The sequence below is a fragment of the Zootermopsis nevadensis genome, unplaced genomic scaffold (assembly GCF_977971745.1).
Source record: "Zootermopsis nevadensis isolate Lab colony 2312 unplaced genomic scaffold, Znev_1.0 Znev_ptg000020l, whole genome shotgun sequence".
NCBI lineage: Eukaryota > Metazoa > Arthropoda > Insecta > Blattodea > Termopsidae > Zootermopsis > Zootermopsis nevadensis.
The window spans coordinates 15,620,410-15,636,102 of record NW_028259152.1 but is presented as its reverse complement, the minus strand read 5'-3'; the positions used below and the strand labels follow the sequence as shown (position 1 = coordinate 15,636,102).

At 35.2% G+C, this 15,693-nt stretch overlaps 1 protein-coding gene across 11 annotated transcripts in view; it reads right to left on the bottom strand.

Moving 5' to 3' along the window:
• LOC110835859 (fatty acid synthase) overlaps positions 1 to 15,693 on the bottom strand; it is a 236,087-nt gene that overhangs the window by 202,279 nt on the left and 18,115 nt on the right. For all 11 annotated transcript variants that reach the window (XR_015535963.1, XM_087351947.1, XM_087351939.1 and 8 more), the window contains 7 exons: positions 12,800 to 13,104; positions 10,937 to 11,081; positions 8,574 to 8,690; positions 6,912 to 7,020; positions 5,762 to 6,019; positions 2,718 to 2,903; positions 566 to 877 (listed from right to left, as the gene is read on the bottom strand). Coding sequence is in view for 10 of the 11 variants with exons in the window: in XM_087351947.1 (XP_087208073.1) it covers positions 566 to 877; positions 2,718 to 2,903; positions 5,762 to 6,019; positions 6,912 to 7,020; positions 8,574 to 8,690; positions 10,937 to 11,081; positions 12,800 to 13,104 (1,432 nt within the window). In the remaining variant the exon portion in view is untranslated. The remainder of the gene's footprint in view (positions 1 to 565; positions 878 to 2,717; positions 2,904 to 5,761; positions 6,020 to 6,911; positions 7,021 to 8,573; positions 8,691 to 10,936; positions 11,082 to 12,799; positions 13,105 to 15,693) is intronic.

Sequence of the window (15,693 nt, the reverse complement as noted above, 5' to 3'; positions counted from 1 at the left end):
GTAAAAACATTCAGAAAGGGGTTCTGCTCCCAATGGAAAACAGTGATAGTGGCAGTATACCACCAAGACAGAGCATAGCAGCAGGCAGCAGGGTTCAAATCCTGCTTGCCCAACGCACGCCTCAAAGTGGTGCCAGTGTTAAGATAGAGGATTAGTCATGTATTCTAATAGGCCATGGTACTGCACAGGGTGGTCAGTGGTAGTACAGAGGCCACCCAAGTGAACCTATATTGCTATATCTAAGAAATGTGTAAACCTATAAGAAGAAGAATTGTGTTTCACAGACAGATGTGGAAATTCTGGTATGAGAACGATACTGTGGCTGTGAGGATGATGTAGTAGGAGTTCAGCATGCAAAGTTACTAGTAAAGAAGACAAGAGAGACAATTACAGAAATTGTACAGGCAACATAAAAATGTCAGGAGGTGAGACAATAGAAAGGAAAAGCTGAAATCCCACTTTGTTTCCTCCTATCAAGACATGGACCAATCAACCTCAAGTAGAATAAAAATAATGAATAATGCTGACTATAAATGAAGTAACTCTGTGTCACACATTGTTACACTTGCATTTATAAGTGGCACGTCCGCAATGATAAGATTCACAGCTGGTGACAGAAGTGTGGTGCCTTGACTGTGCAGTTCCACCACCTTCACTTGGGTGACACTCGTGTTCTCCAGAGCTATGTGTGTGCAAACCCTCAGTGCATTGTGCAAGTCAAGGTGTGCAGGTTCTACATTAGGTGTGAACACGTATTTCTCGAGCACAGGCTTGGTCGGGCACTTGTATTGCGTTATGGCATTAGTTTGGAGTCCTCGTACTTCCACGCCTGCTGACTGGATGATATCCAACTCCTTATACACATGTACTGACACCACTGTCACAAGAAACAGTAAAAATATTTACTTAAACTCTCTAGTACAAGTGAATTGGTATGTAATAGACACATTTAAGTTATATGTGCACAGAAATTAATGAAGAGAAGGGAGTGTGGATAATACTAACAATTTTAGAGAAACTGCATTGCTTTCAATTACAGGGAAAATGTATTCTAGTATTTTGGGTAAATGAATAAAAATATGGCTGGAGATATATTATCAAAGTTACAGAATGGCTTTAGAAAAGTAGCCAGACCAATAGATAACACTCAACACTTGTAGATTATTCATACAACCCACCTTTGTAGTTTGAAAATGTTCTTTCACCGATTTTAATTTGTCTGATAAAATACCTGATTGTAATTAAACATTGTAAATATGTGCTAATGGTTTTTTGATATGATTATACATCAATCAACTACATAGTCTGGTACACCATCAATACCTTCTGAGCATTTGTCCTTACGATTTTTGTTACTTTTTCTACTTTAAACTCAGTTACTTGGAACACAACCATGGATTTATTACAACTGCGGTAATATGAAACTTGAGAATTTAACAAAATTTTGGTTCAAAAGTTTTATGGCTATTTCTGTGCAGTAGGAATTGAATATAATGAATTCTTCTTGGGTTACCAGCCATGTCAGGTGGTTAAATGGAGAAAAAACTAGCATTTTTAAAACCGTCTTCATCCTCGTCCTCAACAACCTGACACGGCTGGTAGCCCAAGAAGACTTCATTACACTTAGTCGCCATGAATGCTTCAGATCATATACAAATAGAATAATTCTGCTGTCTTCTGTGGATTTGTTATTTTTTCTGTCCCACATTTCATTTTGATTTTTTGATCATTTTGTCCTATAGTGAATAAGAACTGCAAGGCTCTGAGATGATGAGAATGTAAACATTTATTATAATTTTTAAGTAAGGGATAATAAAAATAATATAAAATGGGCTGCACTATTAAAGCATGAGTTAGATAGCACTGGCTTGAAATATATTTGAATTCAAAAGGCAAGGAATGAGACAAGTGTAATGAATGTTGTAAAGACAGAAACAATGATACAGAAGTGCAAAATATTTTTAACAGTGTGAATGGGAAGAGTACAATTCACTTTTACAAACGAATGAAAACTGAGTACAGACAGAATTATACTATTATATGCAACTAAACCTTAGGAAAAGCTGTGCATGCTTACATTAATGTATATGGAGATCAAAGGGTCTGAAAGGTAAAACTGAAAAAGGAGAATGCCCTATGTGTGGCATGAAAATGTTCTGAAACCAAGTTGTAGAATGAAGTTTATATTAGGAATGAAAGAGGACATTTTGGTAATGAGATACACACACACAGAGAAATGCATATATTTACAATTTCATACATACATATATATGCATGCACGCATACACGTGCACACACACACACATACTGCTTCAACAAGATTACTTGCTAGCTGAGTTCCCTAGTGCCATAGATAAGTGCACAGAATGACCAGGTAACCTGATAGCTGTTTAAAAACACTGACTCTGTTGTCAGTTGATTGTCCACTGCCCATCAGGATGATAAGTGCTCTGATGATGAAGGCAGCAAGCACCTCTATAATGTTGGTAAATTTCTTCCAGACTACGTGGTGCTACAACCCTGAAGACAGCCATGTACAAGGCAATGTTTTTGAAAGGAACAGAAATATTGTGGAGGTGTGCATGCAGTATGTATCACTACGTTCTTCACTCCACGCTAAGAACTCACAAGCAATCTGGTCCCATCAGAACACACATTCACATAAACATGCATGCATACAAATGAAGTCTCATTCAAACTGAAATGAACCAACTCACCAACATCATGACTCTTGGTGTTCAGTTCATGGACATCAGCTTCATGCCGCTTGGCATCTATTGTGATCTTCTGGATATAGGTTGGAACAAGGAGACCTCGTGATTCTTCCTGAAGTATTTTCATCTGCAGCAAGTTGTCCAGGAATGCTACCCAGTTGTCTTTCCAAGAAATCTTTCCCATTTGACCTAAGGGAGAACAAGAAATCATCTACATTACACAGTACTGTATATTAGGGAGACTTCTACTCATCACATACCATGAGGCCCACTGGAGTTTGGATAACAAAAGAAGGATAAGGGCATATTCTAATTTGCAGTATGTATATTTTTTAAATGCAGTCTATAAGAGTTTCATGATGTAAAGACAGCCATTAAATTCTCTGTAAATGTGGCAAGTTCAAACCAGTATGGAGAATTGAGAGCTAATTAAATGTTTGCTCTAGTTCAATTTAGAACTTCAAATATACTATAATAGTCAAAGACTCTTTTTCCTGTCATTAACTCATCACCTTCAACTGACTTAGAAATTTTACAATTCTTCCTTGTTGTTAAAGAAACTCCTTTAACATGTCTGTGATTGGCAGCTTATAAGTCATTACTGGCAGTTAACATTACTGATTGGCCCTCGATAACGTTATACTACATTTAACGGAATTATATGTCATTTACGGGAGTCAAAATTACTAAAAAGTCACTATTACCAAGACCATTACTATTACCACCACAAGCTACATGTGGCAGTCATCACACGATGACAGCCGGAAGATGTTCATTGTCCCAACAACACTCACTCCTAGCCAGTAAGCATTGTTACTCAACATTCCAAGTAATATTCCAAATTCATAAGCTTTACTTCTATACTAAATCAAAAAGTGAAATAAGAGAGAAATTCAGTGTTTAATTACTTCTCAGAAATGTGGTGTTGTCTCACTGGTCAGTTTCAGTCAATACCCAGTAAAACGAGAGTTCTAACTAGGTTCATGTATCTGTCTTCATTATTTTAAATACTGCAAATAAATGGAACATAGGAAAACCTCCATACAGTACTTATGGGCCATGCACTAACCTTTATGTTGGTCACCTATTACTACAACCATATCCCCTGCACACACATTCAAATTGGTTAATAATTATTAACCAATTTGAAGGTGAATTATAATTAGTGTTACCCAAAGTGAAGTCAAATTTAGGAAGCGTATTACCCACTATAATTAACTAATGTGCCACTGTTAAATTTAAAAATGGGTTCACTATAATACCTGATGATTAAATGATCTTTAAACTATAATCTGTCCATTATTTATTAAAAAAAGTAAATTAAGAGTGCAAAACTTTCTACCTCATTCTAGGGGAAAAATTAAGATTGAGGATATCTTCAAACAAAGAATTAAGAATATATTTGGATCTAAGAATTAGTATGATGGAGAAAAATACATGATGAGCTTCATAATTTGTACACTTTATTAAATATTATTAGACTGATTAAATAAAGGATGATGAGGTAGAATAGACATGTACATACATGGTTATTAAACCTGAAGAGAATTCTGTGTGGGTTATCTTAGTAATGGAGGGACTTTTATATTAAAATGGACCTTTTGAAAATAGGGTTCAACTAATTCAGGACAGAACAAGACAACAAATATTCATATTCCACAAAAGCAAGGAATTTCTTTACCAGTTTAGCAGCTATCAAATTTCAAGTAAGACCTAGAATCATAGCATTAGTAACTCAGAAAATTGGCCATCATTACATCCTATTTGCACATTCATCTGATTTTATAAGAAAGAATTTACACATTTTTGGGTTGAACTTTGATAAATCTATAGAAGATGAAGTCATGCTGAAACTAGTCTGTAGTTAAGAGGTGATATCAAAATACAAGCAAAGAAGGAAGAGAACACATGACTTACAATAAGTGATGTGCATAAACACATACCTTTGTAATCCAGGGAGAGAAGAGAAAGGAGAAAAAGTATTGGTTTCATCTGACATATGAATGAGTGGAAAATAAATGGCAAAATATTTTAACATGCCAAAGATGAAACTTTAGTCAGCAAATTAAACATAAAATCAACTGAAAATAGGTGAGATTTGAGCTTTGCATAGTGATGAGAATTAAGAGGGACGTCTTTTGGGATATATCATGATGTAATCTGGTAGACACTAACCATACATTTCAGAGGATCTGACTGATTACGTCAAAAGGGTAAGAACCACCTTCAAAGTTGCAAATGTGTTTATAGATCATCAAAAAATGAGGCAAAGAAAATTTGCTCCATCCATCTTTATAGCTCTAAATGACAGAAATGTCAGCAAATGTTTCAAGTCTCATAATGTCATAATAAAACTCTTGAGTTCTAAGTACAACCCATAAATTAAACATCACAGCCACTGATGGAAATCTACCGAAATACTGGAGAAGTGAAAGTTGTGCATGTCAAAATAAAAAATTGAGTCAAGATATTTTTTTTCTGCTTCCAAAGAACTGTTCATTGAGAATTTGTTCCTTAGTAACACACTGTGAACCAAACATTTTATCTGAATGTTTATTGACATATGAGATATGCAGTTCATAGGATGAGTCCAAGTACTTGTCTAATTAACTGGACTACACATGTACACCAAAGACAATGTGCCAACATATACTGTCTATAATGAGGTTTATACCAATTTTGGAACCATTGAGCTATATCAATTCTGACTTAAAATCTGACTTCTTTCTACATGCAAAACACAAGAACTGTAAGAAAGGATATTGTTTTATGTGGGCTGAAAACATTAAATGGAATACATGAAATATAAATAAAAAACTCATATGATTTCAGAAGCTGCATAACTAGCAAATGTGGAATGTAGATTCAGAAGAAAACAACATTGAAGGATATAATAAATATCTGAAACCAATTGTACATTATATATCCATTACATAGGGTCACAACAGTTAGCTCATTTGCAAACAATGTCTATTAATAAACACCATCACATATTACAGCCTATAAGATACATTAAAACTACTCCTTTAGATAGTAGTGCTACCTACCATGGTTGTCAGCAGAAACAAGGCCCCGAAAGAGTCCTTGGTAGTCATAGCCACGTAGTCGCAACTCTTTATATATGTCCTGTGATGAAAGTTCAAGCAACTCATCATTAATGTGTGGGATTGAGGGCTCCAGCAACACCATTTCATAGGACATGTTTGCAGGTACTCGCACCAAACCACTTGCAAGTAATGCATTACCCTCCGTTACCTCAAACCTCCCACTTGCTTGCTGAACCATGACGGTAAACTGAATGCTTCCTATAACAAAACAACTGAAGATTAATGTTATGGGCTGTAGGTTAACCCTTTAAAGATAAAGAGAGTACTGAAGTGTACCAATTTTAAATGTCCACAAGATGAAATTAAGTGTCTAGTGTTTTGTTTCTTTGTTTTCCTTATTAAATATAGTCAGCACTGCAACCAAAAGCATTATTAAGATTTTAAAACACATTATTTGTTAGCATAAATCCAACATTTCCAGCAGTGGCGTGCAGTGTTATTTTCAGTAAGGGAAGCAGCACTTTCTTTTGATTGTCAAGTTGACAGTCAATTCGAGACTTGTCGAATATCACAATTTGCACTGTTGAAACAATGGGAGTTTGAGAGTTCTCATGTCGTTTCAATGCTTTATGAATGTTGTTGATATCACCGAATCCAATCTTGTTCCATTTTTTTTATTCAGAAACAATAGGCATGACCAACAAAACAATTTTCCTATGTTACGGCAACCAGATAGCCACTCAGTTTTCAAATACTGTTCCAAATAAAATTTCTTCACACACGATTTGGTCTGTCCTTCAAGTTCTGGCAACTTGCATGCCTGTCGTCCTCTTCCTATGATTATTTTCTTTTCAGAAAAGCCCCCACTATTAAACCCCCATTTTAAAAGGTGTTCGATTGCAGTCACATGAAGGTTTTCTACCAAGGTCCACTTTAGCTATGCGTGTAGTCTAATCACTCCTCTGCCACTTGTACCACAAGATTGGAAATACTTCCCTTGCACGCAGATCGTTTACTTTCTGGAGTTTAACATGCTTCAAAATACGATTGCAGGAGAGGGACATATTGTTGAAAGGATAGGAAACATAAGCATGTACCACTTAAAACACACATATAGACTATGATTGATAAACTGTGTCATTATACAAACCTTCCTTGGGTATATCTGTAGTCCTGTGGAACCGAACATCCTCAAATACAACTGATACATTGGTGTGAACTTTCCCAGTCATCAGACTAACTGATTTCCACACTAGTTCCTGTGCAAGATGGCCACAAAATTGGTGTAACTACTGAAGCACTATGGAACTAATTTAACTTCTGTACACATGATAATTTCAAATGTGAAATTTTTACAATTAGCCCTTTAAATATAATGAGAATGATAGACAAGTTTTAACCTATCTTTGGAAGAACTGTATAGATGAGCGTACGATGAATAGGTCTCATATCATGTTTAATCTATGAACAAATCAATAAATTTCAATAGAAATCAGCATTGGAGGTGAATACACAAGTTTTCTAGGTAATAACTTTTGTTTGAAAAGGTACAGAGCCTAAAACTGAATTTAATATGGTTTCTGAAACTGAGCTGTCACAATTATTGTGTGACAAAATACAGATCTTATTAAGATTTATAACATTTACTTGCTGCACTTTTGATAACATATATAATTATATATAACAGAGAATAATTTATGCCTTACTGCAATATATTTCTCTCACTGATCAATGCTGTCAACAATATATCATATCTGTATATTAAACAGATTAACATGAAGATCAGTGTATAATGTAAAATTGTAGAAGTATCTGAAGCTTTCACGGCAATTAACTGCAATAAATTCTTCTTGGGCTACCAGCTGTGTAAGGTGGCTCAATAAAGAAAAGAACCTTTTTAATAATGTACATTTTTTCAGTGGCTAACCATTAAATTCTAAATTAAAAAATTCAAAGCTATCATGAAATAACAAACAGAATGACCAAGGACATTTCTTACAACCCTAAGTATGTGTTAGACTGCTCCAGACCTATATTACTTTTAAGACAACAACCCTGATTACAAGAGAACAGAAGCATGACACAATTACATTTCTCATTGTGTAAAAGTAAAAACCAAGTTTAGTTTTCTAAAAAGTGGTTAAAGACAATCTGTACCTAAAGATCAGAAAATATTCAACAATATAAGCTGATACTGGATTAATGTTTGTGAAATAACCATCCTTATGTAACTACAGTGATGAAAGCTATCAAATAAAAACAATCATTGGGAAGCACGCTACAGAGGACCAGTTTGTTACGCAGCTGCCCTGAAGATGAGAGCAGAGATGGCTCTCAAAACGTTGGCAGAGGATATGGTTTATTCATCATTCAGCCACCTGATGTGGCTTGTAGCCCAAGAATCTTTCATTATATTTCTACACAAAATCATAAATGAACACTGATTACTAGAATAATGTGATAAGAACATTTTACATAATGAAAAACCTGTATTTATGATAGATTCAAAAGGAAGTCAGATCAGCCTAACTCCTCTTTCTTACTGTGCAAGTACAAAAATCATTTCAAAACACGTTTATTATTTCTATTCATTTTCTACGTTGAGTATCCCTTCTGGTCATATGTGTCTCAAGTATTACCTTATTTGTGATTTTGGTTCTGAACCCTCTATTAAAACAACATGGATCAACTTCTGTTTTACAGTGAATTTAAAAGAAAAATAAGAAGCAAATTTAATCTAACCATGAGGTTGCAAGAGGGAATTTAAATTATCTTATCTCAAAGGTTAATAAAATTAATTATTACAACTCACAAGGTAGCCAGTGGCAGGAAAGAGATTTATGCCATTAATGATATATCCAGATAAATATTTCACTGATTCATCCTCTAAGCTGATAATCACAGATTGTTCACCAGATTTTGCACTGGGCTGTAACAGAATCACAGTATGAGCATGCATAAAGAGCAGCAGAAAAACATATCTCAGTAGAGTGGAAATAATGATTAGATGTGACTGGAAGTACACATATCTGGAACAATGAGCAAATAGAAGATATAGATTTTACATGCTTGCTTCCACAGCCACAACCACAACCCTTTGGATATTGCAGCATCACTTTTCGCAGCTGACCACACCTGCTTTAAGATGATTAAGTAAATAATTGTTTAGCCCTTTCACAACTACTATGTTTGGTACTTTTGAAACAAGACTTGGCTTTACACTGCGTAATAACACTTCCTTTGCAAGATAATGTCAGACAGAACAAGCACATCTTTCAAGCAAATATATTTATTTATTTGGTTGTATTGATTTTTATATGTCATGTATGAATAGACTCTTCCTCATTTGTTAGGTAGCTGATATATCTCTTCTTGGTATGATATGGTAGCACAAGGGAGTTGAGTTGCAGCTGTCAGGAGTGCAGTCATGTCTACATGAATGCCAGAATTGGCCTCTACGGTGATAACAGAAATCAATCTGTACTTACAAAAGAAAATAATAGTGGCATAATGGCAGCTTAGATGTGGTTTCTTAGAAAGGTTTTGGCACTGTTACTGGTAGTAAGGATTTTCTACACATGCTTCCTGCAAATAATATATTTGGTTACCACAGAAAGTTGAGTGGGATTTGATAAATTTAATGTTAGATGTAAAGAAGTTATTTTAGAAGTAGGGGCAGGATTACAAAATTTGGTGGAAACCCAGGAGGTTCAATATTTTGTATAAAGAATAAAATTAATAATGGAATTAAGAAAATCACCAAAATGAATAAGAAGTAATATGGATTGGTTTGAAGGATAAAATAGATTTTGCATGGGTTTTACATCAAATGCACTCCAGGGCTGTTGGTGGTATAACCCCAATTTTTTTTTTTTTGGAACTAGACAAGTAAGTTAATTTAATGTAAGATTTGTATTCTACGACCGAAATGTTAATACTAGAGGATATAAATAGTATAATAAGAGATACATGAGTGGCTCTACCACATGCCTGGGACCTCTATAGTGAAGCATTCAAAGAAGACTATGACTTCTACAACAGGATAACCAGTAAGGAGAAGTTTTGTAACTTCAAAGGCAAGATGTTGACAGAAGTTTCTGAAGAGACAAGTTGTTCACATTTTGTATTACATATATTATAGATATATGGTCAAACACTGCAGGTGAATACATATTTATTAGACAAGTAGGAAGAAGTGTTATTGGCTATTATCAAATGGATTAGCAGGTAAATTTATAGATTTTAAAATAGGAACAACATTAATTAGTAGTCATATGCTATCAGTAGTACTTGGTAATGTGTTATAATAGGATATAGGATAATATAATCATTGAACCTAGAAGGAATGAAAATGATAGCATGTTAGTTAGGTATATATGGAAGGAGAATTTGTTGAAAACTTAAACAGTAATAAAATATGGTTATGTATGGGAAGAATAGAATATGTTTTGCAAGAGAATAATATTGACAGGAAATCATATAGTCTGTAATTTACAATTATGAAACATTGGTTTATTGAAGAATGAATGTCTAAGAAGTAACTTAATTAAGTAACAATTTCAATTTTTATATGCTGCTTTGTTATAATTTTAAATATAAATATGTTTTTAAGTCTTACTTCATATTTTCCCATCATTCATGAGAGCCAATTATTTCGTTTATTCATAATTTATATATTAGCATCTCAACACAGGTGGAAGCATTTAAAGAAATGTTGGTGTAATATCTGTACTCCTCCCCCAGTATTGTCAGGGTGATTAAGTCGAGAAGAATGAGATGGGCTGGGCATGTAGCGTGCATGGATGGGACAAGAGGTGTGCACCGGGTATTGGTTGGGAAGCCTGAGGGGAAGAGACAGCTGGGAAGACCTAGACGTAGATGGGAGGATAATGTCAGGCGGGATCTATGGGAGATAGGAGTTGAAGGAGACTGGATTTTGTTGGCCCAGGACAGGGTCCGGTGGAGGGCTTTGGTTAATTCGGTGATGAACCTTCGGGTTCGGTAAGCCATCTAGTTAGTTAGTTAGTTAGTTAGTTGATGTAATATATATTTTTTCTAAAATGTTTAACCGTATACTGTCTTGTCTTCAAGTCAGGTGTAATAAGATATAGTGTTTAGCTGGTGTGTCTACTGCAGGAAATATCTAATTTTCTAAAACTCAAAATGTGGACTTACCTCTGCTGTGAAGCGCATGACATACCAGTCCTCAGAGTGCTCCCACCGGACTAGCGGGGAGATCATTGGGGTTCCCCTGCTTACTGGGTATTTTACTGGTGGATATAAGTTTGCCAACTGTGGCTGTAAACCCAGCTCATACAACCTGCCACAGTAAAAATAATTCCACAGTACTGAGTATCATTGTAAGCAATAAAATATACTACATTATGCAGGATTCAGGGTTTCAATTTAAACATTTCAGTGCCAATATTAAGCATGTCACTGCATAGTTGAATTTTGGTCTCATCAGTCTCAGAAATATTATTTTTCAGCTTTTTAAATTTGTTTCTCACATGAACATAAAAATGTATGTTTGACTGGAAAGGCTTTCTGATGTGTCTGTGTTTTAATGGCCAGAACTTGTAATTTTACTACTGGAGTTGCATGTGTCTTCAAAGTGTGCTCTGGGCATGATGCTTGGTAATGTTTGGAAAGTGCACATGCTATCAGATATTTTTCCATATTTTTGTATGTTTTCTGTCTTTAGTACTTAGAAATACATGTTTAATAAGGTATTAAAACCTGTATATCAATTAGTTACAGTTCTACAAATTCTTGTACAGGTCAATGATGATGCACTTTTTTAACATTACAGACAAAGTAAATGTGCCATAATGTGTCAACCTTATGCAGAATAGCTTGCAAGTCATTACAAATATATACTGCAAGAAATATGAAATTCAATGGATAGAGATTAAACTTGGTGCAAAAGTAACTTTATCAAAGGTGCAAGGTTCCACCAAATGAGTTTATTACAACTTATTGACAAAATATAATTTTGGACCAAATTAAAGAAGATTCACTCAACTTTAGTAGAGTAAAAGTGCAATACTGAATTTTGAGTATATTTCTTACCATATGACAGTACATCTTTGGCATAAATGACAAAGTAAACATGAGCTGTCAGACATGTACAAATGTGGTATCAAAACGGTCATTATTTCATGATATAAAAAAATTGTATATTATTTTGCTTAAATTCAACGAGGATTGTCTGAAGCTACAATTTCAATATTACTGCTTTTCAGAGTTATCCTTTAGGTGATAATGTGTACAGAACTTCATACTTGCGACTGTTAACAGCCCTGAGATATGTGACATAATATAAGTAAAATTTTGGCTTGCTTATGAAAATGGACTTTTATGGTATGTTTATTTTAAAATACACTCATATTGGATAACAACAGCAATAGAGTAAATACACCCTAAAAGTATTCTCATAGAAATACAATTTTAGGATAAAATAATGTGAAACTAATCAAAGGTACTGGCATATTAACTTTATGAAAATAGCATGTGTAACATTTTATTTTTGCATAATTCTTAAATTTTAATAATATTTTTTAAACAGTGATATCAGAGAAGCTCAATGCTCATGTATTACTTCATCAGTCACACACAGAAAATTGCAAGTGCCATTAAGATCTGTGACAGTGAAACCACATCCATTTGTTGACTTAACATGGTATAACCCATATACAACATGCACCAAAAATTAGCTGTGTGACTTTTTTCTATTACCATGTATAAATCACTTCGTAATATGGTGCACGGTTCTCCAATTGCCAACTTAGTCAAATAATGCATATCTAACCTTCATCAGCTGTGGCACAACACTTTATGTGTGGCCAACTCACTGAGCATTGCCATTGCATACAGCTAAACCATTACTGCTGGTGTTAAAGTCTCATCAGCAGTTTTGTACTATGGACTTTAAATCCTCTACTTCCAAATTATAAAGATTATTAAATAGAGTTTATATCATGCTAGAATCTAATGCTGATCAGCTATTTCATTCCCAAATACTAAGAATATACCCACTTGCCCAATGCAGTGAGCAGCCACCCGGTGCAGTCAGGGTGACCTTGCTGAGTAATGGCAATGTGGGTGATGCCTTTGTTGAGTGAACATTCCAGTATGGGCTGCAGGAGACCATGTGGAGCAATCTCAATGGTGATGGCATTATGTGGAATGTGTTGTGATGCCTCCTTGAAAAGCACTGCATTAAGTAGGTTATTGGTGTGATACTCAGCTGATGCATGCATTGCCAGTAGAGTGTTCCATTGATATTGTGGCACTGAAGAGCTCACCCAACGGGAAGACCGGGGCTTTGGGCGTGGAATCAACTGCACAAGCACAAATACAAATTACACAGACTGAGACATTAATTAACCTTTAAAGTACCAGGCTTTAAAATCCCCGTATGCTGGCCCGATTGAAATCCCACTGTTATGTTACACTGTGTATGTTTTTCTGATAAAACAATGTATCTTTCTCAATAACCCACATATAATAATAACATAAATTTCACACTGTTTAGAAGAGTTTACTTTACCACTTGGAACTCTTCCTCAAGCTGTCACTCTGCAAGATTTCTTCTAATTGGAATGAATATCATGTGTATTTATACTTTCTCTTATCATCAGATTCATATTATGGAAAATATTGTAATGTTATTAATGTATTTACCCCAAAATGTGGACACATTGTGCAATTTTTTCTTTTGCCTCAGACAAATAACTGTAGATTTCTTCGTTCCTGTTATACACTCACACAAAGATAGGTTCATTCAAATTTTCTCCCCCCATAAAGCAGTCTACCATTTGAGGGTCAGGTTTGCACATAGAAATGAAGAGTACGAAACAAGGGGCCTCACAACAGTATAAACTCATTGCTTGGTGTTTCATGTGTTTTTTTTCCAGACAGGACAACGGAGATGATTTTAGCCTTGGTTGGTTGTTGTATCCCCTTTCCATTTACTGCCATGCCTTCCGCTGCAAGGAAAAGTTCACCAAAAATTGTTTCTTGAATTAAAACTAACCAGCCAGTTCATATTGTCATTATTATCATTTGTAATGGACAGCCCAGATACATTTTCAACAAACTCAGATATCCACAATGTAAGTACAAGACACAGATATAATCTTCATGTACCAAACACTAACCTCAGTAAATATCAAAAAGGAGCTTACTACACTGGAATTAAGCTATTAAATACCCCCCCCCCCCCCAAGAAAAGTCTGAATCATGATATAAAGAGGCTTTAAGTCAGGACTAAAAGAGCATCTCCTATCTTACTCCTTCGACTACATAGAAGAATTTCTCTCTCTCTCTCTCAAGTCACCATAATTATGTAAAATTTGAGGTTTTCACAGCGGTGAGTATGAAGATTGCTGTCTTCTGGGTAGTTGCGCTGTGTAGTCTGGTCGATGTTTACCAATGTTTCAGAGGTCATACTGCCTCCGTCATTAGGGCGATGAATAGCATCGCCCTGATGACGGAGGCAGTATGACCTCTGAAACATTGGTTGACATCGACCAGACTACACAGCGCAACAACCCAGAAGACAGCAATCTTCACCATGATTAGTTTGTGTTTCACACTTTTTAAGACAAGTTTTATGATTTTAATTAAACTTCATAAGTGAATTCTAATCATTTGGTTATGGTCAAAAGACTATGGAGTGAAAGGCACATTATATGCCACTACTGGCACTATGCTATACCTTTATAAATGCATCTGTTTAGAAATTCTTCATAAGCCCTTGACTTTGTGATACAGATCAAAGCATTTGTCTGAGTGTAAAAATGGCTTTTTGCTGCATGTCTTGCTCTAATATATCATCTCTTTCCATAATTTGTTTGCCTTGCACACAACACAGATAATAGACCCTTTTTCTTTCCTCTCAATAAAATGGGGCTCACCATTTAGCCTTTCTTCAGGTAGGCCACTGCATGGTCTGCCTCACTTAGCTTTGTGCATTCCGCCACTAGTAGACATCCTTTCATGCACTATGGATTTCACAAGACTCTACTTAAACTTATGAGTTATAGGCCTCTTACTGCATTGTTCCTAAATTAAGACATACATCAAATATAAATTTACTATACTTACTTCCAGAAGCCATAAAAATATTTTTAGATCACTTCTCTGATCTCCTCATAAAATGGTAAGAAGAAATATAGTGGTCACTGTGGTCAACCCCTCCAATAGGTTTAGTGTAACACAACACCATATTTGGCTTCGTTATGCGATGTTTGTTTGGATATCCCAAGGGCACTTCTGTTACTCACTTTTACTCCATGAATGAAAAGTACTGAGAATCATGACTGTGTACTGTTCATCGAAGTTAAAGCAAATTTGTCATTCTTTCTGAATGACTGCACATCCCTTTGCCTCGCCTTCCCTATTATGTCCTTTATTCGTGGATCTGGCATTACTGATCCTGTTGTTACTATGTTCATACCCAGTATGATCTGAAGCTTTCACGGCAACCGAGTGTAAAGAATTCTTCTATGGCTACCAGCCATGTAAAGTGGTTTAACACCGTTTTGAGAACGTCGGTATTTTCTTCATCAAGCCACCTTACTTGGCTGGTAGCCAGAGAAGAATTTATTATTTGTATATATCTGTTTTCAGCTTGGGAAGAGTTAATGAAGTAAACAATCATGCATCTAAATACCTAAGACACTAAAAAATAAATTAAGTACCCATCTATGTACCTAACCATCTAACTAAATGACTGAATTAACTAATTTCAGTGTATAGGAATTTTCTAAACAAGTTTATAGTTTCACAGCTAGTCAACAAATTCCATTTTTATAGAACCTGAAGTCTCATTACATGTATGAAGATCAACCACTGAGCTCAACTATCCTAACCTAGTGGTAACCAGCACTTGTCTAAAAGAAAATGCCTCAATAACTAATAAATTT